Consider the following 26166-nt stretch of genomic DNA (forward strand, 5'->3'; position numbering starts at 1 on the left):
GCACAAGAAATGCATATATGTAGCTGGAGTTTTCTGTGCGGGTCCCGCCAAGCCCCGGCAGTCCGATGGCCCACTTATAAAATAAATACACAGACGCTTATATTATTTACAAACTGTATGACTGTGGCAGGCTTCTTGCTAACTTCTTATATCTTAAATTAACCCATTTCTATAAATCTATACCTTGGTGGCTTACCAGAATCTTCACATGCTGCTTGTCCTGGCGGCGGCTGGCAGTGTCTCCCTCCGCCTTCCTGTTCTCTCAATTCTCCTCTCTGTTAGTCCTGCCTATACTTCCTGCCTGGCCACTGGCCAATCAGTGTTTTATTTACTGACCAATCAGAGCAACACATTTGACATACAGACCATCCCACAGCACATATAGACCCAGAGACACACAGCACACAGAAATTCCATAAAAACCTAACACTGGAAACCAGAAGATATATGCAAAAGACCTGTAAGGAGAAAAACCAACTAAAACTAATGCCCAGACTAGCTAGAGTTTTTCTGGTCCTGCCTGGTCCACAGTCAGGACAAATCTCTCTCACCCACCAGTCCTGCAGCTGCTCAGACCCAACCAAGTAAACACACAGAGACTTATATTGCTTACAAACTGTATGGCTGTGGCAGGCTTTTTGTTATCTTCTACTTCTATCTTAAATTAACCCATTTCTATTAATCTATACTTTGCCACGTGACTCGTGGCTTACCAGTACGTTACATCTTCCTTGTCCTGGTGGAGGCTGGCAGTGTCTCTGCTTCAGTCTTCCACTTCCCACAATTCTCTCTCCTTGTCCTGCCTATACTTCCTGCCTGGCTACTGGTCAATCAGCACTTTATTTATACAGAGTGATATCCACAGCACCAGACAAAGCATTGAGTCAAGGAATCTCCAAAAATGCCATTGAGTTTGTGTTGGCCATCTACTGCTGGGCATGGGGTCTGTCCTTAAAAGTAGTTTGTATTCCCAATGATACTCCATTGGAGAAAACTGATTTATCTTTTGCAAGCAGTTATCAATTGGAGCTAGCTTCTGGGCTAGGGATGGGGAGAGGGGTCATGTGTCAACTTCTTTTGTCTCTAGGTCCCCAACTCGCTTGGACCCATGCAGGGAATATGCATGTTGCCACAGTATCTGAATTCCTATGTGTTGGTCCTGGCTGTGTTTAGAGGGCCTTGTTTCCTTGGCGTCCTCCCTCACCGCTGATTCTTACACTCTTTCTGCCTCCTCTGCCATGAAGTTAATTCCCTGAACCCTGAGAGGAGGGGTTTGATGGAGACATCCCATTTAGGACTGAATATTCCAAGGTTTCTCTCTGCACTTTGTCCTTTGTGGGTCTCTTTTTGTTTCCATTTGCTATAGGGAGAAGCTTCTCTGATGCTGGCTGAACGAGACACTGACCTATGTGTATAGCAGAATGTCATCGCTTTATTGCTACGTCCCTTTATCAGAACAGTATTTGGATTTCCTCTAGGTCTCTGGCCTGTCTACTCTCAGGCCACCTTAGTAGTGTCAGGTATGGGTTCCATCTTGGGGAGTGGGCCTTAAATTCAATCAGTCTGCAGACTCACTTTTTAATTTCTGCTCTTCCAAGTTTTAAACCGGGGACAAGCAGTTGAGGTGCCTACTTAACCTATCCAAGTGGACCTGGCCGCTCTCCAGCCCAGGGGCTGGGCTGCCGTTTCCCCAAGAGGCTCTTCCCTGTGTTATCCAGACATTTTGGTCACCTGTCCCTTTTTGTAGCTTTGGCCTTTTGGCTGCTGCACCTGGTTCTCCGTCCCGCCCCCTCTCCTCCCCATATGGCCCAGCTCAGTCTGGTCATGTTCACTCTGGACTCTCCCAGATGTCCCTGCTTCTACCTACACTCTCCGTTTTATCTATAATAAACTTTCTCCTCCACCATACCTAAGGGTAGTCATGTCCTTTCCTTTTTATATCTTCTTTGTTTCATTAAGTCACCATTTCTCTGCTGCTAGGTCCATTTGTAGGACATACTTCAGGCCAAATGATAATTACAAGCTAAAAGATAATAACGAGTCCCTTGGTTTTAATGATAACTTGAATCTAACCTCCAGATGGGGATAATCTATTTACTAGGTCTTTACCCTGCCTAAAAATGAACTGCATCTGTATCTACCCCAGTCTTGTACGGACTGCATACAAATAAGTGTGTGTGTGTGTGTGTGTGTGTGTGTGTGTGTGTGTGTGTGTGTGTGCGTGCGTGCGCGCGCAGAGTAAGTACATCTCTATAGAAATATACGTATATGACATTAAAAGTCACGTGTTAGGCGATGGACATGCAATGTTAAGTCACAGCCATGCTGCTGAGAAACGTATCTAGTGTTAGGTTACTATAAACAACAGCACAGCGGAGCTTGCAACTTAAAGCGGAGAGCTCTTCCTTGGGTGGCTTGATGATGTCCCGTTCCCTGTCTCAGTTCCCCTGGCCTCAGACTTTAAACCAGTAGCCACTCCCTCTCTTTAGGTCACTCCCGGCACTTCCTGTCATTCCCAGCCCTAAGGTGGGATTCGCACTGGATCACTGGTTAACGAAAAAACCCTGAATGCAGTGCGGGACAGCTACGCGTTTCCTGTGAGCAGCACCTGCTGAGGCTTTTCGGTTTGAATTTCCGGATCGCCTGCTTTTCTTCCCAGAGTTGTTGAAACCTCCAAGCCTGGCAGTCAGAAGGGCTTCATCCTGCAAGCCCCGCCCCCTGCCCTCCCAGGGCTCTCCGGGCGAGGCCCGCCCCCTGTCCTCGAATGAGCTCATCGCGCAAGCCCCGCCCCCTGCCCTCCCAGGGCTCGCCGCGCAAGCCCCGCCCCATGCGCTCCCACGGCTCGCCTCACAAGCCCCGCCCCCTGCCCTCCCAGGGCTCGCCGCGCAAGCCCCGCCCCCTGCCCTCCGTGCCCCGGGGGCCCCTCGCTCCGGGCTTGGAGCCGCGTTACTGGTCCTCGCCGGCAGGCCGGGGCGAGGCGTGGAGGCTGGGAGTCGGGGCCGCCAGGGCGTGGCCGCTCCACGGGCCCGCCCAGCCGCCGGCGCCTCCGCGCGCGCCAAAGTCAAAGTGCGGGTCCCGCCGGCGCGAGCGTGACGCCGCCGTCCCCAGCTCCCCGCGCCGCCGCTCTCCTGCAGGTCCCGCGCCCGAGCCGCCGCGAGCCAGGCATGGCCACCCCGCCCAAGAGGTTCTGCCCGTCCCCCTCCACCAGCTCCGAGGGCACACGGGTCAAGAAGATCTCCATCGAGGGGAACATCGGTAAGGCGGCCCCGCTCCGGTGCCGGTGCCTCGGGGTTCCCTCTGTCCGCGCCGGCGCGGTGGCTCCTCTGGCCCTGCGCCAGCCCGGGGCTTTGTGAGGCGCGCTCTGCGCCGCTGCACCCTCTTTGTTGGGGACTTCCATTCGCAAGGGTTCGGGGCGCCGTTGGGGATGCTGCTTTAATGGAGATGTAACTTAGGTAGGAGAAACCCTTTTCCGGTAGGTTTCCCCGACTTCCCGCCGTTTTACCGCGAAATTGAGAACGTTTTCGTCACCGCCCGCTCCAGTTCCCTTTGTGCTTCTCTGTAGTCAGCCCTTTCTCCCTTCCCATCCCCTTACAAGCCCTGACATGTTTCTTTTTAATACCTGCAAGTTTTGTTTTTTCCAGTGCCCTAAGCAGAACCAGAATGTCTGGTCTTCTGTGTCTTGTTTGGTTTACCAGAGTGCTTTTAAGATTCACTCATGCTGTTTATTTCTGTAGTACTTTAAAAAAAAAATTATTTGGGTTTTTTGAGACGGGGTCTCTCTCTCTGTAATCCTGACTGTCTTGGAACTCACTATGTAGACCAGACTGACCTTGAATTTAGATCCGCCTGCCTCTGTGTAGCATGAATCTTAGAAGGTCTTATTAATAAAAACAAACCTGGGTCAGGTATTGGGGTGAATGCTGGAAGATCAGAGAAGCAGAACAAGCCACAGCTACCTCACCTCGACAGTTCCTCAGCTGATCCTGTTTCCTCAGACTGGAAACCTCTGAGTCCTCATCCAAATGGATCTCAGCTGAACTGCTGCTCAAAAGCCTGAATGCTTAACCAGTCAAAAGCTTCTAGTTTCTGGTCTTTACGCCTTACATACCTTTCTGCCATCTGCCATCACTCTGTGGGATTAAAGGCGTGTGTCACCATGCCTGGCTGTTTCCAATGTGGCCTTGAACTCACAGAGATCCAGGCAGATCTCTGCCTTTGGAATGCTAGGATTAAAGGTATTTGTGCCACCATTTTCTAGCCTCTATGTCTATCTAGTGGCTGTTCTGTTCTCTGAGCCGATAAGTTTATTAGGGTGCACAATATTTTGGGGAACACAATACCACCACACCTTTGTCCCCAGAGTGTAGCACTTTTTAAAAAAGTGTTAAATAATATCCCACTGAATGGTATATACCACATCTATTCCTTGGTTGTCAACATTTGGATTGGCGTTTGTGGCAATTCCTAGGACTACAATAGACTCACGAGGGAAGAAGTTTTTAATGATTTTGACTGGTGAATTTTTTTTTTTTTTACTTCCTTTCCCACCTACAGGTAAACACTGAAGTATGGTTCAAAGACCATTGGAGTTTCTGCCCTAATGGGGGTAAACTACACTGTGCATGCCACTTTGCATGGTGAACATGAATCTCCCATTCTTTTATATTTCCTACCACAGGAAGTCTACTGAAGTTTCCTGTTTTGAGACAGCTGTTATTTTGGGGGGCTGCAGGTTGAGTACTGACTATTGATGTATGCAGCAGATGTTTTCATTCCTACCACATTCTCTTCTCCAAAGCACTGGCTCTTTAAGAAGGCAAGCAGGTGTAAGCCTTCAAGAGTGTAGAGCTGAAACAAACAGGAGGGCTTGTTTTACTTGCTCCACACTGAAGACGCGGGCCATTGGAAGAGATCCTCACTTCTTAAAAGTTCCTTGAGGCCGGGCGGTGGTGGCGCACGCCTTTAATCCCAGCACTCGGGAGGCAGAGCCAGGCGGATCTCTGTGAGTTCGAGGCCAGCCTGGACTACCAAGTGAGTTCCAGGAAAGGCGCAAAGCTACACAGAGAAACCCTGTCTCGAAAAACCAAAAAAAAAAAAAAAAAAAGTTCCTTGAGATGTCATGCTTACTAGCAAGACTCCTCACAGCCTCTTAGTGGATAAAGATGACCATATGTAACGACAGAAGGAAGTTCTCAGTGAAGTCATCTTTGAAGTAAATGTCAGTGGCCAACCCCTGGGATCAGAACCATAATGGATTATCCGTCTCCCTTCTCTCAAACCCAGATAGGCGACAGGCATCTCGAAGTCTCCTTGCCTCCATGCATCTTTAATCTTCTCAGCACTGAAATAATGTGTGAACGGGTCACTCCATATCCTGTTTACCAGCTTCCAGAGCTGCTTTTCTGCATACGGATGCAATTGTGTTATCTGTGCCTAAAATTCCTGGCCGACATCCCTGGAAATCCCTCCCTCGATGACCTGGAAAGACCTGGAAAGGACATTAATGTCCTGCAGTGGCACACTATTAGGAAAACTTAGTTACAAGTATTAAGACTTCCCCTCAAGCATCTAGATCTTTGACCGTCAAAAATTCTGAGGACTTGGCAACTAGACTTACAGTGGTGTTGTAGGAACTGTCATTTAGATTAAGGTTGTGTCTCACCACTGGTTGACTTTCCTGTGGGGAGGCTTCATCAGCTGCCTGTTGCTCTTGTATGGTTGTTTACATCCCTTTCACCTTACTTGTTGCAACCTGCTGATGTAAAAATTGTGCAATCTGTGAAGACTGGTTTGTAATTCTTCTCTTCTTCCTAAAATTTGAAGATTGCTTGGCCATTTTAAGTTGCACAGTCACGTAACAACCTGTTTTCTCTTGTTCTGGGTTTACGGAGCTATTCCCGTAGGTTAGATTTGTGGAGGCTTCATCGGCTCATTTCAGTGTGTTCAGAATGACACACTGTACGTTCTGCCTGTATATATGCCTGCGCTCCAGAAGAGGGCACCAGATCTCGTTGTAGGTGGTTGTGAGCCACCATGTGGTTGCTGGGAATTGAACCAGGGTCCAGGGATTCTGTTTGTTAACGTAGCTGTTTGGTGGTTGTTTGTGTTGTGTTTGAGATGGTTTCAGTGCACAGCCCTCACTGGCCTGGAACTCACTATGTAGTGACTATGAGGCTTCAGACTCCCAGCGTGCTCCTTGCCTTTGAGTGCTCGGCATCAAAGCCCCGTGCTCCTGTGACCTGTAAAACTGTTCATAGGTGTTCTTGCTTGTTGTCATCCACCTTCACAGAATATTAGTTTATTCGCTTTTTTTCCAGCTCTGATCTCCCTCCCAAACGTTAAGGAAGGAACTGGGTAGCGACTATTTGGAAACTACAACTTGACGATGATTACTCAGCTTGAAGTAAAATTTAACGTTTGCAATTTTAAAGTTTGACTGTGTAAGCTTCTTTGGTTGTAATCGATGTCAGAAGAAGGCTTAATGTGTTAGCCTTAAGTGCTTTTAGATTCTGGACTAGTTTGAGATACTTCAGTGTGTTTCTTGTCTACCCTGAATATCATGTTCTCTTTTCCGCCTAGTCTAATGAATGATGACTATTTACATCACTCTTCTAAATGCGTTATTGTCTGTAGCTTATCCTTTCCACACAAAATTTCGGTCACCAGTGTTCTCCCCTCAACTAAATAGCCACCCAGTTTATCTTGCATTTATTTCTTCTCCTTTTTGGATACACATTGATGTGTTGTTCTTCACCTGCCCTGTCATCCTATAGATCCCCATTTCCTTAATCTGTGCATGAGTATCTGAAGTTCTTCCTGATTCCTTCTTGCCTTGTATAATGTTGCAGGTTTGAGTATACTTCTGCAAGTCAAGGGTAAGTTCTTTGTGCCCACCCTGAGTCCATTTATAAGGAAGAGGACACTTGGCGAAGATATTGAAGCTATATGGTTGTGGGGTGTGTGTGTGTGTGTGTGTGTAGCAAAAGAGGAAGGAAGAACATAATACTGGCCAGTGACGCCTCATATAACAACGTTTGGTGACTTAAGATAGAAAGGGTGTGGTGGCCATTAGAAGTACTGCTCTTAGCCACAAGGTCCAGACTCACTGATACTAAAATGATGACTATAGTATGTCCTGATGACACATAAGCTATTTTTGTCTTTTTCTTCCCTAGATATCTCAGAAACTAGTGAACGATCGGGAAAAGTAAAGCTATCTTTTTTTTTTAAGGGTTTGGTAGAGGGCACAGAACCATAAAATTGAGGCAGATTTCTACAGCTGTTACTGATAGGAAGTGCTTTGCAAGACTTAAAATAATTTGTTAGCTATAGGCTTTATTAGAATCAGATAGTAATGGTTGTCAGCTCTTAAGCCTTGGATGTGTCTTCACATTGATTTTATAGTTATCTCTTAATTGGTTTGTTATTGGTAAATTATTTTGGATGTATTAGGGGTCTCTACCCTTCTTTTCCCCTTTTTAAAAAAATTGTTTTTTGGTGGGCAGGGAGGCATGGTCTTGCTCTGTAGCCCAGGCTGGCTCAGCACTCACTATGTATCCCGGCTTGAACTTCAACTCATACCAGTCCTCCTGCCTAAGCCTTCCAAGTGCTGAGGTTACAGGTATGTGTTATTACACCTGCTGTAGTTTGTTTTTTGAGACGCGTCTCATTACGTAGCCCTGGCTGGCCTGGAGTCCAGAATCCATTTCCTTTAGCCTGCTGAATTGGGAGTTAGAAGTGTAGGCCACAGTCAGGGAACTCTTTAGACTGAGAAAGTAGAGTCAGTTGAAAGGAAGGTTTTGAAAACCCAGAAGACTGGAACAACTGTCACTTGTTGTCACAATAACTTTGGAAAGAATGGTAAGAATCGCGTCTTCCTATGTAACCAGGAACCAGGTCCGGGCCTTGGTCAGGTTCACACAACTGGCTAGGGAGGACAGGCTTCTTACTCTTCAGAAAGTTCTTTTTCTAAGGGCTTGGCTAAGGAAAGCTAGGCTAGAAGGCAGGTTTTTGTTTGTTTGTTTTCTGTCATAATATCTTTCTTAAACTTAATCAGGCTTTTAAGTCTTCTGTTCCTTGCCTTTGATAAACTAAAAATAATAACAGATTTGTTCGGCACAAATGGCTAGGGACCATCTTTGAGTTTAGTTTATAAAAAAGATGAAGGAAAGGGTCTTACTGTTTCTCTGTATGTATCGTTCACTGTTAATCTTGTCAAAGCCAATGGCCGTTGGTTATGTTTTGCTTTTTAAACAAGTTTTCTTAATTTTGTCTTTTCTTTTTTTCCAACAGCTGCTGGGAAGTCAACCTTTGTGAATATCCTCAAGCAGGTCTGTGAGGATTGGGAAGTGGTTCCTGAACCTGTCGCCAGATGGTGCAACGTGCAAAATACTCAAGATGAATTTGAGGTACGCGAGGAGAATTTAAGTCAATGCAACAAAAATTCTTTAGGGCTGGGTATGGCCCAGCAGGTAAGAGCACTAGCTGTTTGTTCTACAGGACCCAGGTACAGTTCCCAGCACCCGTGTGGTAGCTCAGAATTGTCTGTAACTCCAGTTCCAGGGGTTCCAATGCCCCCTTCTAGTCTCTGGGCACCAAGAACGTACTTGGTGCACAGACATACATTCAGGGAAAACACCCATTCACATTAAAAAAAACCTCTTTAGGTTAGAGAAGCAGTGTATTTTTGTTTTTTATCCCCCTCTGCCCCATTTCCAATAACCACTTTCAAGTCTAGATGTGTGTGTAAAAATTCACTGAGCTTTGCATTTAAGATTTATGCACTATCACATCAAAGTTTGAAAGGTTTTAAAAGTTTAAAAACTTAAAGCAGCTGGGCAGTGGTGGTGCACACTTTTAATCACAGCATTTGGGAGGCAGAGGCAGGTGGATCTCTGTGAGTTTGAGGCTAGCCTGGTCTACAAAGCAAGTTCCAGAACAGCCAGAGCTGTTATACAGAGAACCCCTGTCTTGGAAAACCAAAACTCAGAAACAACAACAACAAAAAAACTTACACAAATTAAATTTCTTGAGTGATTTTTACAATTTAAATGAAAATACATGAGAAAACCTAAACCTCCAATAATTGAATTTTATTAATCTTTTCAGCCCCTGTCATGTGCAAATCCATTTCTGTCTCATTTCTTTATACTATACCATCATCCTCCACAACATTTCATTCTGGCCATGCTTCACTTTACTAGCCCTTTTCAACACAGCTTTGCAGATGAGAGACTAGGGGAATCAAAAGACTTAATTTCAGTTTTTCATAGCGGAAGTTATGGTTGTGTGTGCTAATGATTGCCAAGAGTTTTCATTTCTGGAGAAGTGAAATTGAAAGTAGAGAGTTTGCAAAGGTCTGCCAGAAACTTGTTCAGTCTAGAAAAAGTAGAGCTATTGATGTGAGGATTTCTGGGAATGATTGGGTATTTCAAATGTAAATCATATACAGAAGGAAAATCAGTAACAAGAACCTGTAGCCTTTGTGGATTGTTGTAGCTAGGATCACTGTTACTATTGTGACCAATAGCAACTTTGGGAGGAAAGGGTTTATTTGGCTTACACTTGCACATCACAGTTCATCATCTTAGGAAGTCAGGGCAGGAACTCAAGCAGGCTAGGAACCTGAGAGAGAGAGCTGATGCAGAGGCCGTGGAGGGTGCTGCTTACTGGCTTGTCCTTACAATGGACTGGGCCCTCCCCCATCTGTCACTAATTAAGAAAACACCCTACAGGCTTGTCTACAGCCAGATCTAATGGAGGCATTTTCTTTTTTTTTTTTTTTTGTAAATCTTTTTTTTTTTTTAAATTTATTTATTATGTATACAGTGCACATATCCCTGCAGGCCAGAAGAGGGCACCAGATCTCATTACAGATGGTTGTGAGCCACCATGTGGTTGCTGGGAATTGAACTCAGGACCTTTGGAAGAGCAGTCGGTGCTCTTAACCGCTGAGCCATCTCTCCAGCCCTGGAGGCATTTTCTTAATTGAGGTTTCCTCCTCTCGGATGACTGTGTCAAATTGACATAAAACTAACCCACACAGGGATATTTGTGAATTGTTTTTGTTTTCTCTTTTTTCTTTTTCTTTTTTTCTTTTTTTTTTTTTTTTTTTTTGGGTAGTTCTTTTGGATTTAAGGTTTTGATAACTAAATATTTCTCACACTTTTACTTGCAAAGAATAATTAATTTTAGGCTGGGGGGGACAACTTAATATATCCCAATTCTTTGAATATCAAGTACTAAATTTTAAAGAGATTTCCTCCCCATGTGGAATTCATTTTCTTAATTTTTATGTATGAGTCAGAGGCTGTGGTCTTCCGTACTGTAAGTTGGGTTCAGACAATGTGGGAAACAGTATTTTGTGGATAATGTGAAACATGAAGCATTAAGTGTGTGGATGGCTTCTCTGTATTTTTGGATACTGTCTTTACCCCTCATCCCCAGACTTCTACTAGACTCCAAAAACTGGGGTGTTCAGGGCTAGGATGTAGCCCAATGGTAGGTCGCTTGCCTAGCGAGCCCAAGGCCCTGGGTTAAGCCTGGAACCATAAAGAGCTGTATAAATGAAATGAGTTTTATTCTGCATGGAGCCCTTCTTCAGCTCATTCTCGATCTGTTCTTTGTAGTTATAATGTGAATGACCCAGTGTCTAAACCTCAGCTGTCTTAGAATACTGTCAGCACTGAGGAGTGGACCTTGTGGAGCCCAGCCAGTCCTCCTGTAGATCTGACTTTGCTTCCTGGAGGTTGTAGAGTTGGAAGAACGTGGCGTTAGCCTTCCTTCCTCTCTTCCCTCTGTAACTAAATGTCCATCTCTATGCTTTGCTTATTTGGTTGTAGCGGTTTATTTCTTTAACCTGCCATCTAGTGGCTGAAATGTTACCGTGCTACCAAAGGGCTACCAATTCTTGTCAGAATAAGACGTGGTAAAGTACAAAGATTACATGGTTTCCTGCCTCATTCCCTGAATTCCGGCAACAGTGGTTTTGAGAACCAGCAGGTGATTATTATTAATCTTTGTTTTACAGACTCACTTAAAACAGTACTTTACTCTCTGGTGATTTGCATGATGTAGTCCCAAGGCTTTGACTTAATTGCTTCCTTTTTATATATATACACTGTTAGGAGGATTTCTCCCCCACCTCCCACCATGGGTCCCCACCTTCTTTTTTTTTTCAGTTGAATTCTTTGTTGTCTCAAGGAAGAAAGAAAAAAAATCCCTATTTGTTTTCTTACATCTCTTGTCAATGGTTATGTGTTGTAAAGGATGATATTCTTTCTCAAGCAATCAGAATTTTTTAGCTGTGATTCTGTAAAAAAAAAGACACTTTTATCCACTGCATTTTCTACAGTGTCTTATAGAAGATAAAATACTTGATTTTTTTATCTTTTTACTTACAGATTTCCAGAAAAGATAATGGATGCTTTAACTATCTCCAAAGATGACAGGTTTTTGTCTTTTTTTTTTTTTTTTTTTTTTAAAGCACTATGAACTCACAGATTTTCACCCTCCTTGTTTTTGGCTGTCCAGACTTCTCTAACACATAGAAGCCCCTTTGTGCAATGCCAGGAGATCTCCGATAGTTTCTTTGTTTATTGGAACAAGGCGTATGAAGCCCAGCTTCCAGACTTGGAATCTGACACAGAACACCTCTCAGAGGGAAACGTATTTAGAAGTCATAGTCTAGATGACATTTGTGATTGTCCTACAGGATTATTATTGTTCATAAGCTTTTTATTGGACTGAGCTGGGAAACTGTATTTTATAGAAAAAAAATTAATTCTAGATGCCATTTGCAATTCCTATTTAAGATGAAAGAATTTTAAACTAAGTTTTTTTTTTTTTTTTTTTTTTTTTTTTTTGGTTTTTCGAGACAGGGTTTCTCTGTGTAGCTTTGCGCCTTTCCTGGATCTCACTCTGTAGACCAGGCTGGCCTTGAACTCACAAAGATCCACCTGCCTCTACCTCCCGAGTGCTGGGATTAAAGGCGTGCGCCACCACCGCCTGACTTAAACTAAGTTTTTATTGTTACATTTTTTTTTTCTCAATGCTGAAAATATTGGTTCTGACAACATCGCTATTGGGTTGCAAGTTTGGAGCACGGTTCTGTTCTGTCATATTACAAGATTGGAGTTACAAACTCATACCTAACAGGCCCCAGGCAGTAAAGGAATACACCCAGTCTTCTACTTAACGCTGTTTTCAATGGTTGAACTTATAATTGTTTTTTTAACTTTGTGATGTTGTGGAACATGCACACACAGTGAGTGTCAGTGTACTTTGATTTTCATATTTGGATTTTTCCTACACTGGAAGAGTGTGATGTGACACTCTCTCGTGCTAGACCCCAGCAGTGAAACCAGAGTGGCTCAGAGCAACTAGAAGTCTGCTGTAGTGTGCTGTCCTGTTAAGCTGTGTTGCATTTTCACACTTTGATAGTTTCAGTTTAGGATTTATTTATAAGGACAAAACCCCATTGTAAGTGGAAGAGCACCCTTAAGTTAGATCTGTTAGAAAATCAGGGAATGTTGGAGGCTGATAAACTGAGAGTATATTTGTCTTCCCTGAGAGAGGCATGTGTGACTTAGCTGTAGCTGATTTTTTAGAGATTGGTTTATTTTATGTGCATGAGTGTTCTGCCTGCATGTATGTATGTGCTGCAGAGGTCAGAAGAGGGTATCAGATTTCCTAAAACTGGAGTTACAGAGAGCTGCCATGTGGGTGCTGAGAACTGAACCCGAGTCCTCTGAAGAGGAGGAAGTGCTCTTAACCAATGAGCCATTGCTCCGGTGCCCATGTAGCTGATTTTTTTTTTTTTCAAATTTTATTTGTGTGTATATGTGGTTGTATGTGGGCATACATTTAACACGCCTTTAATCCCAACACTTGGGAAGCAGAGGCAGGTGGATGTCTATGAGTTCAAGGACAGCTTGGTCTGTATCCTGAGTTTCAGGACAGTCAGAGCTATATAGTGACCTTGTCTCAAAAAACACAAGACAAAACAAAAAAAGTTAAAGTAACTGTTGGCAATCATATTGGGTTTTTTGTTTGTTTGTTTCTTTTGCCAAATTAGGAATTGACAACGTCTCAGAAAAGTGGTGGGAATGTTCTTCAAATGATGTACGAGAAGCCCGAACGGTGGTCTTTCACCTTCCAATCCTACGCTTGTCTCAGCCGGATCCGAGCTCAGCTGGCCGCTCTCAATGGCAAGCTCAAAGATGCGGAGAAACCTGTGTTATTTTTTGAACGATCTGTGTATAGTGACAGGTATGCAAATGGCTTCTATTTGGCTCTCTGGAGTTTATAACTAGACATTCTTTTTTCTCATTTCCTGATAGTCAAATTAGAGGCTGAGCTGAAGGATTTAGATAGACAATGACATTGAAAAATACCATTAGCATTGAGGTGCTAATGACATTAGCACAGCCCCCTTTTCCTTCCAACCCCTTAGAATTCTGATTGTATCTGGATTTATATCCTAGACTATCGACTTGAAAAAGGAGATAAAAATTAAAAATTTCTAAAGGTGTTTTAGAATTACTCCACTTTTTCACCTCCTTAATTATCTCAGAATAGGGCTCATAAAGTTTTTGGTCTCGGGATCCCTTTTCTTTAATTGTTAAGTAGTCTAAAAAGATTTTGTCATTTGATACGTTTGTTATTAGAAATTACGATTGAGAATCAATATACAATCAATATACAAATATAAAATGAAAGAATCAATCAATAATAAGCATGCTCTGTATTAACATAGATGACTTCTGATAAAAGGTGTTCAAACAAAAATGTAGTGAGAAGAGTAGCATTGCTTTAGATTTTGTAGTTCTTCAGTGTCTGAATTAATAAAACTGGGTTTTTATCCCTGTTTGTATATTTATGTATGCATATATGTGTTTTGGTTGAAGTATAGTAGTGTGTGTGAGGTAAGCTGGCTTCTCATAGAACTGGAAGGGGCTTGGGGACCTCCAGGGATCCTTAGTCAACATTTTGAGAGCTACTGGCAAAGAACCCTTTTCCTATACTGGGAAAGACATTTTGTGTATGCTTTCCAAGGCACTCGTTGCTACAGGATTTAGGAGTGTGTTTCATGCCCACTTCCTCTTTGATAATTTGTGTGTCTGTGTTTGGAAGGACGTGTGTGCTGACGGAGATTCTCTTTCAGGTATATTTTTGCGTCTAATTTGTATGAGTCTGACTGCATGAATGAAACAGAGTGGACAATATACCAGGACTGGCATGACTGGATGAACAGCCAGTTCGGCCAAAGCCTTGAACTGGATGGAATCATTTACCTTCGAGCTACTCCAGAGGTGAGACCACTAAACATTTGCTTGTGCCGTTGAAATTTTAAAGTAATATCAGAAGTCACAAGAGGGATGTAGTAGTGACAGTTAAAGCCAACTTGCAAGCTGGAGAGATGGCTCAGAGGTTAAGAGAACTGACTGTTCTTCCTGAGGACCCAAGTTCAATTCCCAACATCTACATGGTGGCTTACAATCATCTGTAACCACAGTTCCAGGGGATCTGATGCCCTCTTCTGGCCCATGTGGGTACTACACATATGAGGTGGCCAGGCATCTATGCAGCTAACACTCATAGATATAAAATTAAAAAGAAATTAAAAAAAAAAAAAAAACTCTCTAGCTCCTCACCTGGAAACTCAGAGCAGAACAGATTTTTCTCAGCAAACTAGAAATCTACATGTGGCAAGTCTGGTCTTCTCTGGTCTTCAACAGTCCTTTATTTTTATTTTTTATCTTTATTCCTAACTTATTCAGCTTCTCATCCCATCAAAGCTAGAATAAGAGACTTGCCAAAGCCACTTCTGAAATATAGACTTAATGAAGTAGAACTTTGGATAGATATTTTAGCTGTTGTTGGATTTCTAGGGCCAGAGGAAGGTCTGGGGACATAGTGGAAACTTAATAAATGTTTGCTTTATGAATATCACAACTGTTGGAGGTTCACTTTATGAAACATTTTATGTGACTGAAGAGATGGCTCAGTGGTTAGGAGCACTGGCTGTTCTTCCAGAGAATCTGGCTTCAATTCCCAGCATCCACATGGTGGCAGCTCACAACTGTCTATAATGAGATCTGGTGCCCTCTTCTGGCCTGTAGGCACACATGCAGACAGAGCACTGTATACATAATAAATAAATACATCTTTTAAAAAATTTATGGTTACTTGTGACTTGGTACAAATAAATAGTGGCACACTTGAAAGAGACTTAGAGATCTTGTTGTTTTCAGCTAAGAGAGCTCCTGGGAAATCCCTGTTCTATTTATGTATTATATTACATAATGAATCCAGACAGATCAAGTCAGCTAGACTGACTGACTAGTGGGAATTTCATATATGAGTACTCTATTCACGTCCTCTCCTCACTTCCTTTCCCTCCTAACGTCTCCCATGTCCTCACTTTCCAAATCATGGCCTCTTAATTCTTTAATTATTATTACCTATGTGTGTGTATATAAATTTGTAAGTACAGCCTGTTGAGTCCCTTCATTGCTGCTCCCGTGAATGTGGGTTTGGGGCTGACTGCTTGGGCTTGATAACCTATCATGGGGCGTGTCCCTGGAGACGACTGCTGCTCCGTCTCAGCCCCTTAGGTTTTGAGACAAGGTCTCTCTGAACCTGAAGCTCGCTGGTTGGCTGGAGTGACTGACTGGTCAGCCAACCCGGAGGATGCGCCTGCTTCCGCCTACCTTCTCCTGGATTGTGTGTGTGCTGGGGACCTAACAGTCGGTCCTCCTGCTGCTGTGGTTGGCACTTTAGTGACTGAGCTTTAGTCATTTGTCATCTTTGTTTTGTTTTTGAGACAAGCTCCCTCTTATGTGGTCCTGGCTGTCCTGGAACTCACTATGTAGACCAGGCTGGACTAGAACTTTCAGAAATCTGCCTGCCTCTGACTCCCGGGTGCTGGGACTAAAGGCCTGTGCCACCACACTGGGCTCATTTGTATCTTTTAATTAAAGATTATTGAAAAAGGATTTATAGCATACTGTGTCACAGTTTATGGGCTGCCATCGTCTCGTGAATGTTACTTGTTGGGGTGCCTGTTTTTCTTCTGCAGTGCTGGGGGTTGAACTCAGGACCTTGTGCATTGTAGACAGGTGCTTCACTACAGAGCACAGTGTTGTGGTTCTCACACCTGAGTGCTGGTGAGCTTCCACAAATTGTACGGAATTTCATTTGTATGTATGCTGTTAGAGAAATGGTTTAGAGTCACACAGTCTAATGTGGCTCTTTAAGTTGATGATTATTAAAGTTATACATAAAGTTTGAAAATTCTGTTCCTTGGTCACCACATTAGCCATGCCTCAAGTGCTGAAAAGCCATGGTGGCTGGTGGCTACCTTGCTCCGTCATACCGATAGAGGGCAGATATAAAGTACCCCGTGTTCTTTTAGGTTGTGGTGGTTCAGAGCATCCATCCAGTGACGAGCTGCTCTTACAGGGATGGAGCACAGTCGGACACATTTGCTTAACAGCCAAGTAGGATGGACAGATGGACACACTCTATAGTTACTTTCTTTTTCTTTCTTTCTTTTTTTTTTTTCTTCGAGATAGAGTTTCTCCGTGTAGTTTTGGTGCCTGTCCTAGATCTCGCTCTGTAGACCAGGCTTGCTTCTAACTCACAGAGATCTGCCTGGCTCTGCCTCCCAAGTGCTGGGATTAAAGGCGTGCGCCACCACACGCTCCCTCCCCCTTTTTATCATACTTAGTTAATTAGTGTATTTCATATGTGGATACCGATTTATTTTTCAAAGTTCACTTAATTTAGAACTACCATCTGACTAAAATAACACAGGGAAAATTAGCTATTTCAACTTTCTAGAAGAAATAAATGCAGGTTTTTGGAAAACATAAAGATACAGAAAATAAAATTTTAACAGTAGCAGACACAAATAGTTACTTGAATTTTTCTTACTGCTTTCTTTTAGAAATGCTTAAGTAGAATATATTTACGGGGAAGAAATGAAGAACAAGGCATTCCTCTGGAGTATTTAGAGAAACTTCACTATAAACACGAAAGCTGGCTCCTTCATCGAACTCTGAAGTAAGGGTTTCTTATTGTTTGCTGCTCACTGTGATTCCCTTTATCAGATTTTAATCTAGAAGCTGGATGGTGTGAGTAACAATGTTACTTATTTTTATTTTTTAAATATTTTTTATTTTTTTGTTTTTTTGAGGCTGTATTTTTTCTGTGTAGCTTTAGTGCTGTCTTGGAACTCAAATCTGTAGACCAGGCTGGCCTCGAACTCAGAGATCTGCCTGCCTCTGCCTCCCAATTGCTGTGATTAAAGGTGTGCGTTATCCCCACCCCACCATCCAGCTAAATGTTTATTTTTATTCATATATTTATTCATATTTCCAAGTTACTTGTTTGAAGGTTGTGTAACTAGTATCTTCTAATGTTATTTTTCCTTTAATTAATAAAGTAAGACTATGTGTATGTTATTAAGATACACTCAGAAATAATTTTAAATCTGATGTTATATTCTGTTTTAATTTTTATACTTCCAATGACATATTAGCCTTAATCCAAAAATATTAAATATACTTTCAGTTATATATTAGCCTTAATCCAAAAATACTAAATGTGAAATTTCAGAAAGAGTTCATGAACGGAAAGTTGCTTGCTAAGCTGACTGTACCTGGCTGTGGTCCTGTCTCCTGGGAGACTGGGGCTGTACAATTGCCTGAGCCCAGGAGCTTGAGGCCATACTGGACAACATTGCCTTCCATTCTGAGAAGTGTTGAAATACTGTGCTGTCCAGCTCCATCTGTTCTACCCAGAAGTGCCCAGGATATGAGTTGTAGCTTTGACCAGCTTCTCTAGGCATATACAGGATGTGCTTGATAGTCATTTAGTAACTGTTCTGAGAGTGAATGTCACATACGATAGTGCTTATAACCAAGTACCCCTTGTCTTACTCAGTAATGGTTCTGAAGTGCTAGAGTAGGGAGGGATACTGGCAACCTTATGCCAAAGAGAAGCTCTGATGCCCTTTAAATGGAAGGGGAGAGTTCTCAGCTCAGGGAGGGAAAAGGCAGTTCAGGTAGAAAGTGTTAAATCTGTATATGTATGGTATGTGTACAAAAAAACTGCACACAGAGTGGATATGTATGTTATGTGTAAGAAAAAACTGCACACAGAGTGCATGTTGCCGTGATCTCAGACTTACTGGGAATCTTGGAATGCATCCCACGCGGCCAAGGGAAGTTACCGGGATGTAGTTTAAACTTGTGTCTTCAGTCATGACTTGTTAATGGTGTAAACTTTGTCCAGTCAGCTCTTGGGCAGTCTGTAACTGTGTAGCGCCTGAGGCTCTGAACGGCTTTTCTGAGTTTAGTTTTCTGTCTGTTTTTTGGCAGTGTTGGAAATGGAGTCCACTGCCTTGGACATGCTAGGCAGGCACTCTCCAACTACACCACACCAGCAGTGTCCTCATCGCTAAAACATCAAACCTTTCTCATTTTTTTGCTTTTGAGCAATGACGTATCATAATGCCTAGCTTTACATGTTCTGTGGCTGAGACGGTTGTATGCAGAGTAGTAAATCTACGTGTAAAGAGACGGTCAGCGCTTCACCACAGGATAAAAACTGTACAATGACTGACAACATTGTGACTTTTGAATTATAGGTGTTTTTTAATGTTTTTTTTTTTTTTTTTCTGATTTTGTTCATCCTTCTTTTTAAACAGAACCAACTTTGAGTATCTTCAAGAGGTGCCTATCCTCACACTGGATGTCAATGAAGACTTTAAAGACAAGCATGAGAGTCTGGTTGAAAAGGTCGGTTTGGAAAAAGATGAGTTTTATCTTGTCTAAGACAGTTATATTAATTTGTGAAAACACATGCTTGCAGAAGAGCTTCTGTAAAAGTATATGGAGAGGGCTGGGGGTGTAGCTTGGGGGTTGAGTGCTTCCAGGCGTTCATGAGGCCCTGGGTTTGATCCCCAACATCACACACACACACACACACACACACACACACACACACACACACACACATACATTAAGAAACTTGAATCTATAGAAAATTCTGTGGGTCACCACCCTTCTAGGTGGTGTCTTTCTTTCACAGGGGTCTAAGACCATCGGAAAATACAGATATTTATACATTACGATTCACAATAGTAGCAAAATTACAGTTATGAAGTGGTAACGAAATAATTTCATGGTTGGGGGTCATCACAACATGAGGGAAAGGGTCGTCATGTATTAAAGGGTCATGACATGGTATTAGGGAGTTTGAGAACCACTCCTTAGACCATTTAGATTTGAGTCCTGGTTTTGAATTCTAGCTCTGGCCTGAGCTAAAATAATCTATTTTTATCTCCTTTTCTGGAAGACGGCGCTGTGCTTTTCTTTCTCATCCTTTTCTCCTGTTTTGTCCCACTTTTTCCGTCACACATCACCAGCGTGTACCTGTTTTAATATAAACTGTTTATAAAGTTAGTTTATCTTTTGCACAGAATGCAGCGTGGAGGGTATTTAAAGTTGTAGGATATAGTCTCATTCATTTTTAACTGATGTTTGGGGAATAGGCAGTGCTAGTTTAAATCTTTGTTGGAGACCATGTCAAGGATGAATTGGCCTTATCCTAACCATTGAGTCTGTATTAACAAAGGTTAATTTAACCTTCAGAAAATCGAAAGTTGATCGTTATCTGATGAGTAATGTAATTTATACATATAAGGGAGAGACTTAGCTAAAGAACCTTCAGGTGACAGGAAGAATTGTGTAATAAATCCTTATCTACATTAATTAGCTTAGTGATCTCATGTCTAAGGAAAAACATATTTGTTTAGTTTTGACGGAAACTTATGGGCTATTTTTTTTTTCTTCATGAAATGTCTGGCTGTTTACTATAATAAAATCTTGACTATATCTCAAAAAATTGAAAACCTTAACATTTGAAACACTTTACCATATATGTTGATTCCCCTATCAAATAAAGTAATACATATGTAGAAAATTCAGGTGACTTACTATTTATGATATTAAAACATAAGGTAGAATTAACATATAATATTATTAAGATAAAATTAGCAGCAGTTGTAATAACACCAAGCATCAATTTAACTAAACCTATAAAACCACTTTAATTTTATTTTATTATTTTAAAGTTTTCTTTTTAAAGATTTACTTATTTTATGTGTATGGGTGTGTTGCCTGTATGTACGTCTGCACACCAGAAGAGGGCATTAGATCCCACGGGACTATAGTTATAAATAGTTGTGAGCTGCTGTGTGGGTGCTGAGAATTGGTCTCAGGACCTGGAAGAGCAGCCAGTGCTCTGACCCACCGAACCATCTTTCTAGTCCCTGTTATTTTAAAATTTAATTAATTTTTTAATGTGTTTAAGTGTTTTGTCTGCAAGTATGTACATGCTCCAGGAATACAGGAGAACATGTCAGATCCCCTGGAACTGGAGGTACAGGTGGTTGTGAGCTGTTATATAGGTGCTGGGAATCAAACCTGGGTCCTCTGCAAGAGTAGCAGTGCCTCATAAACAATGAGACATCTCTCCGGTGCCACATTTCTTAGCTTTAAACAAACACTTCCGTTCTTAGACTAGGAATCATTTCACATTATTTTTTTAATTAATAATCCTGGAATTTGGGGGAGGGTATTTTTATAAGGCAACAACCTTTATCTTTGAAGCAGAATTTTGTAGTCTAGAGTGGAGAATTAGAGTCTTACATTGTAGTCTTCTTCTGTTGGCTAGGTTTATTCAGAATTTACATAGCTTTGTTCATACACTAACATTCTAGAAATTTATGCCTTGCGGCTCAGCAGTTAAGAACACTGGCTCCTCCTCTTCAGAGGAGTCAGAGTCCCAGGACCTCATGGTGACAACTGTCTATAACTCCAGTTTCTGGGAATCTGACACCCTCTTCTGGTCTCTCTGGGCACTAGACATGCACATGGTACATAGACATACATGCAGGCAAAATATTTACACATAAAATAAAAAATAAATTTATGCCTTAATACAACAGATTTACATGATTGATTTGCAAAGGTGTTTAATTTCTTATAATTATCAGTGTTAAAGCTGTACATATCATTGATCTATATTATTTAAATATAGATATTTAAAAATACAGAGACCATAACCTGGAGGTGGTGGCGCATGCCTTTAATTCTAGCACTTGGGAAGCAGAGGCAGATGGATCTTTGTGAGTTCAAGGACAGCCTGGTCTATAGAGCTAGTTCAGGACAGCTGGGACTACACAGAGAAACTCCATCTCAAAAAACAAAAACAGAGCGAGAGAGAGAATAAAATTAGTGTTATTACAGGTCTGTTAAAATTATGTCAATCTTTTTTTAAATTGTAGGTCTTAAATATACGTGAATGATTTTAGTCTTCACCTTACTACTGAAGTACTTAGTATTTGTTTTAAAAATGAATGCTGTAGCATTGCGATGTTTATATAACTGGTATGTTCAGCTCTTCTGGATGACGATGAATATTAGATATCAAATTAATTGAAGGAATTGTATTAATTTGTTTTTCCTTCCTTCAGGTCAAAGAATTTTTGAGTACTTTGTGATTGTCCGGGAGACTGCAGGTGACAAAATGTCTCCAGATGCTTCAGCTTGTGTGTCGTAGCAGCTTGATGGTCATACGAAGGTCTTCACAGGATTCAAGTTTTTAAACCAGTTTTGTTTGGCAGACAGAAACCTTTTCTAATATTCAGAATCCCCCTGTAACCTTTGAGCCCCTCCTTTACCCCCTGACACCCTCCACTTCCCTTCCACATTTTAAATGAGAGTGTTTATCTCACTGCGAAGTCTGGAGGTCGATGTTTTCAGAATCAGTACAGCGAGTGGATAAACTGTTATGGAAGGCCCAGCTTTCCCCCTGCCCTGTTGGTGGGTGTCCTGAGCAGGTTGACATGTTTTCATTCTCCCGTTAATGGCCACGTCAATGTTCCATATAAAGGATGTGTGTCTTATGTGAGTGAGTATGCCCATTACGAGCTGAGAAGTGGAGTTTGGGGAATCCCTAGAATAGGGATTTGGTTGAGGTGTGTGTTTTGTTTTTCTTCTTCTTCCTTGAGTGATGCTGGACAGTGAACCCCCAGGGTCTCATTCATGCCAGGGAAGCTTTCTACAGTGAGCTGTCCCCAGCCCCTGACGTGCTGTTGTTATCAAGTGCCTCTCCTACTCTATGAACGTTATCATCGCCTCACTGATGTTTACTAATGTGTCTGCGGTGCATGTGGAGAGGAAGAGGTGAAACCCTGTTCCCAGTATGGTAATGGTGGAATTACTTTATAAATCATTTCATCTGTACCTGTTTCTTCATCTGTGATGAGTACTCTTTTTCTTTCTTTCTTTCTTTCTTTCTTTCTTTCTTTCTTTCTTTCTTTCTTTCTTTCTTTCTTTCTTTCTTTCTAATGTAAATTTTGGAGAATGGAAGAAATCTTTCTATATTTAAAAGGTAGCAAAGACATTTATTACGTGAGTATAAAGCTTCATTAAATTAGCTACTGCTTTTCTTAGAGTACTACAGTTTAAATGCTTGTTTAAATTATGACTTTTTTGGGGGTGAGGCATGGAGACAGGGTCTCTCTACAGCTCTGGCTGTCCTGGAATTCACTGTGGAGACCAGGCTGGCCTTGAACTCACAGAGATCCACCGACCTCTGTCTCCCTCCCTGCTCCCAGTGCTTGATTAAAGTCATGCAACACCGCACCGTCTCTGATTTTCTTGAAATCATTTGAGATACAAGTATAGCTTTTCTTCAGTTTCTTTTTAAGTTTTATGTAAAATATGATGGAACATAATGACATTTTCCACTGGCCCTGTATTGATAATAAGCAGTCTCTCTTTACCGTGGTACATGGTGAGACGGTGAGGGAGACCGTGCCAAGGTGGGGCATTTTAGCCGTTAAGTCTGCGTCTGCCACCTCCCCCCTCCCCCCCTGTACAGTTTTCCTTTTCTATCTGGAGTTCTTAGGCAGTCTGCGAACTTCAGATTGAAGTCACATATTTCTGCTGTGAGAATGTGACCGACCACACTTTGCTCCATAGTTTACTTTGTAGGATTGTTCTTAGATTTCTTATACTCACAGAGAAATTATTGATAAAAACAATTTTGCTTTATATATAGTGTATCATGGAAATGTTACAATTTTTGTTGAACTAGGAAATACTTTAACAAATTCCAGGAGGCTTAAAGCTCCCGTTAATAATGTCCGTATCTCTAAACCACTTCCATGTTTAGCTGTAAAAATCTGCTTGTATTCATCTGAGGCCTGTATGTAATTAAAAAAGTCTTTTTATTGTTTTTTTTCCCCCCAGTGTGGTTTTTTAAGTTAAGATGTGCATTATTTTTACTAGGTAATTAGCCTTTCTACTTCACATTAGGAAAAACGTGTAATTTCTTGAAATGAAGAATCGCGTTTATTTTGAAGCTATAATTTTCCTTTCTCAAGTGTTACCTTTTATTTTTGGTTTCTTATTCAAAGATGATAATTTAGTGGGTTAGCTGGTACAGTAGCACTGATCTTTGAAAAGAGGACTCAATTTCAAATCTGTAATAACTAAAAATAGTCTTGTGATATATCTGACCTCTTTTTATTTTTGTTTGATAAAAATAAATGTGCTAATTTAAATGTTTGCCAATAAATAAACTTCAGTTTTATGAACTATTATGGGAGAGTTTAATTTTCTGAACCAGAAATCATCTGGTTATCTTCTAGGAATTTTATGGCTCTGCATTTTTCATTTGGATCTGTGATCATTTCCAGTGTGTGTGAAGGTGTGTGACTTTGAACTTGTACGTGTATGCCTGCTTCAGGGCCATCTTTGTTTCCGCTTTCTAAAGAGATCAGCTGACTGTCTTTCTCCAAGCCTTTTCCTGGGCTCTTTATTCTGCTTGGTTGGTGTATTTGTCTACTCTTTTGTCAACCTGTCTTGATTGTTTATTGTAGTTTTGTAGTAGTTCGGAGTTGACTAGAGTCAGTCTTCCGTTTGTTTTTTTACAAGGCTTGGCTTTGGAGCCAGGCTGCCGGAACTCAGGGGTCTGCTTCCGTGTCCTTGGGGCTGGCTTAGAGCTGTGCACCACCATGGTTAGCTCCTTCCTTTTCAGCGCTGAGTTGGGTGTTCGGAGACGTTGGCCTACATGTTACCACAGAAGAACTTGCCGACACTATTAATTGGCATTTTGTTGGGTCTATAGATCCAGTTGGGAAGCACTGGCAACTGGAAAATACTCCTGGAGTTCCGTTTTTGTTGTTTGGCTGCCAATGAACACGGATGTCATTCCATTTGTTTAGTGCACTGACATCTTTCTTCAAAGTTGTGTGATTTTCTGCATCTAGATCTTGTACGTATGTTACTGTTTTATGCCTAAGTGGTAATGTATTTTGTTATATTAACTTGACATTCTGCAAGATTGTTTTATTGTTTATTCTAGGTTTTTGTTTGTTTCCACACAAATGACCTTGCCAGCTGTGGACGGAGACATTTTCTATCATTCTTTCCAATGAAGATGCCTTTGCTTTTCCTTGTTTTATTACATTAGGTAGGACTTTCAGTGTGATGTGGAAAACAAGATGTGTTGAGCCTTGTCCCTGATCTTCCCTGGGGAGCTTTAGTTTCTTGCCATTAATGTCATATTAGCTGTTGCAGCTTTAAAAAAGGAAGGAGATTCATTTGTGATAGTGTGTATAAACCTAGAGAACACTCTGCTAAGTGAAGGAATTTAGTTACAGAAGGATAAATACCATATTGACTACAGTTAATACTATAATACTATATTATTTTTATTTTTTTATTTTTAATGTGTGTGTGTGTGTGTGTGTGTGTGTATCTTGAGTGTGTGTTGTGCCATGTGTGTGTAGCTTTCTGAGAAGACCAGAAGAAGGCATCTGATCCCTGGAACTGGAGTTACAGGCAGTTGTGGGCTGCCAGATGTGGATGTTGGGAGCTGAATGTGGGTCCTGGGAACTGAACTAGGGCTTTTGGAAGAGCAACCAAATGCTCAGAACTGCTGAGCCATTTCTCAAGCCCCAATAATGTATTTTTAAATACTTAGTAAATTGTAAGTATTGTCAACCACCAAAAATGATATTTGAGGTGATAATTAGCTTGATTTAATCATGTCAGATATATGCAACATCATTTTACCTGATAAGTATGATAATCATGACAAAACTATATTTCAGGAACATTTATATAAACTTCAGTAGTTCCTTTTCTATTTCTGTGATAAAAATACCTCGACGGGGCTGGAGAGATGGCTCAGAGGCTAAGAGCACTGGCTGCTCTTCCAAAGGTCTTGAGTTCAATTCCCAGCAACCACATGGTGGCTCATAACCATCCCTAATGAGATCTAGTGCCCTCTTCTGGCCTGCAGGGATGCAGGCAGAACACTGTATACATAATAAATAATAAATCTTAAAAAAAAAATACCTGGACAAAAAGCATCTTGGGGAGGAAGGGGTTATTTTGCTCACAGTAAAGACAGCATCAGGAGCTTGAGACAGCAGCTGGTTACATCATATCCACAGACCCAGAGATGGCCCACATTGTCCCTACTTTGCTAGCTGGGCAGAGGGAGGCTATCCTGGGAGAGATTTTGTAATCAAAGTCTCAAGTCAGGGAGGGTAAAGGTTTTTCTATCTCCCACACCAAAGGTCTCCCTGCATTCATTGACTGAGTGAGTGACTGCCCCAACAACCAGTGTGAGCCCAGGAGACTGGTGGTGATATAGACCTGGACTCAGGCTCTACTGGTTACTTTTGTGTCACTGACCAAATGCTTGTTTCTCAGTGTCAGAGGGTTCAAGCCATGGTCATTTGGTCCCTGGGCAGAACATCATGGAAATTGTGTGGCAGAGGAGACCTATTCATGGCTAACCTGAATATGCCACCTGGCAGGTGCCACCAGGCAGGCACAGATAGTATTGAAGGGTCCACTCCCAGAGGTCTTCCTTTAGCCGGATCTCACATTCTAAAGTTTACACAATTTCACAAAATAGATAAGATCTCACTGTCTGTTCCTGGCTGGCCTGGAGCTTGGGAGATCCTGCTGTCTTTGCACCCTACCCTGAGTGCTGGGATTAAAGATGTGTTGTTCTACCAAGCCTTGCTAGGACCAAGCATGTAGGGGAACGTTTCAGATTCAAAACGTA

The 26166-nt window shown here is 41.9% G+C and overlaps 1 protein-coding gene across 1 annotated transcript; it reads left to right on the top strand.

The window, feature by feature from the left end:
• Positions 1–2910: 2910 nt before the first annotated feature.
• On the top strand, positions 2911–23683 carry Dck (deoxycytidine kinase). Its single transcript, XM_052735333.1, has 7 exons — positions 2911–3255; positions 8293–8408; positions 13076–13269; positions 14165–14312; positions 16952–17067; positions 18716–18806; positions 21548–23683. Exons 1-7 carry the CDS (start codon positions 3165–3167, stop codon positions 21572–21574), a joined length of 783 nt encoding a protein of 260 aa, XP_052591293.1. The 5' UTR covers positions 2911–3164; the 3' UTR covers positions 21575–23683.
• Positions 23684–26166: the final 2483 nt, after the last annotated feature.

The sequence above is a fragment of the Peromyscus californicus genome, unplaced genomic scaffold (genome assembly GCF_007827085.1).
Source record: "Peromyscus californicus insignis strain IS unplaced genomic scaffold, ASM782708v3 Scaffold_13__1_contigs__length_99412109, whole genome shotgun sequence".
Lineage (NCBI taxonomy): Eukaryota > Metazoa > Chordata > Mammalia > Rodentia > Cricetidae > Peromyscus > Peromyscus californicus.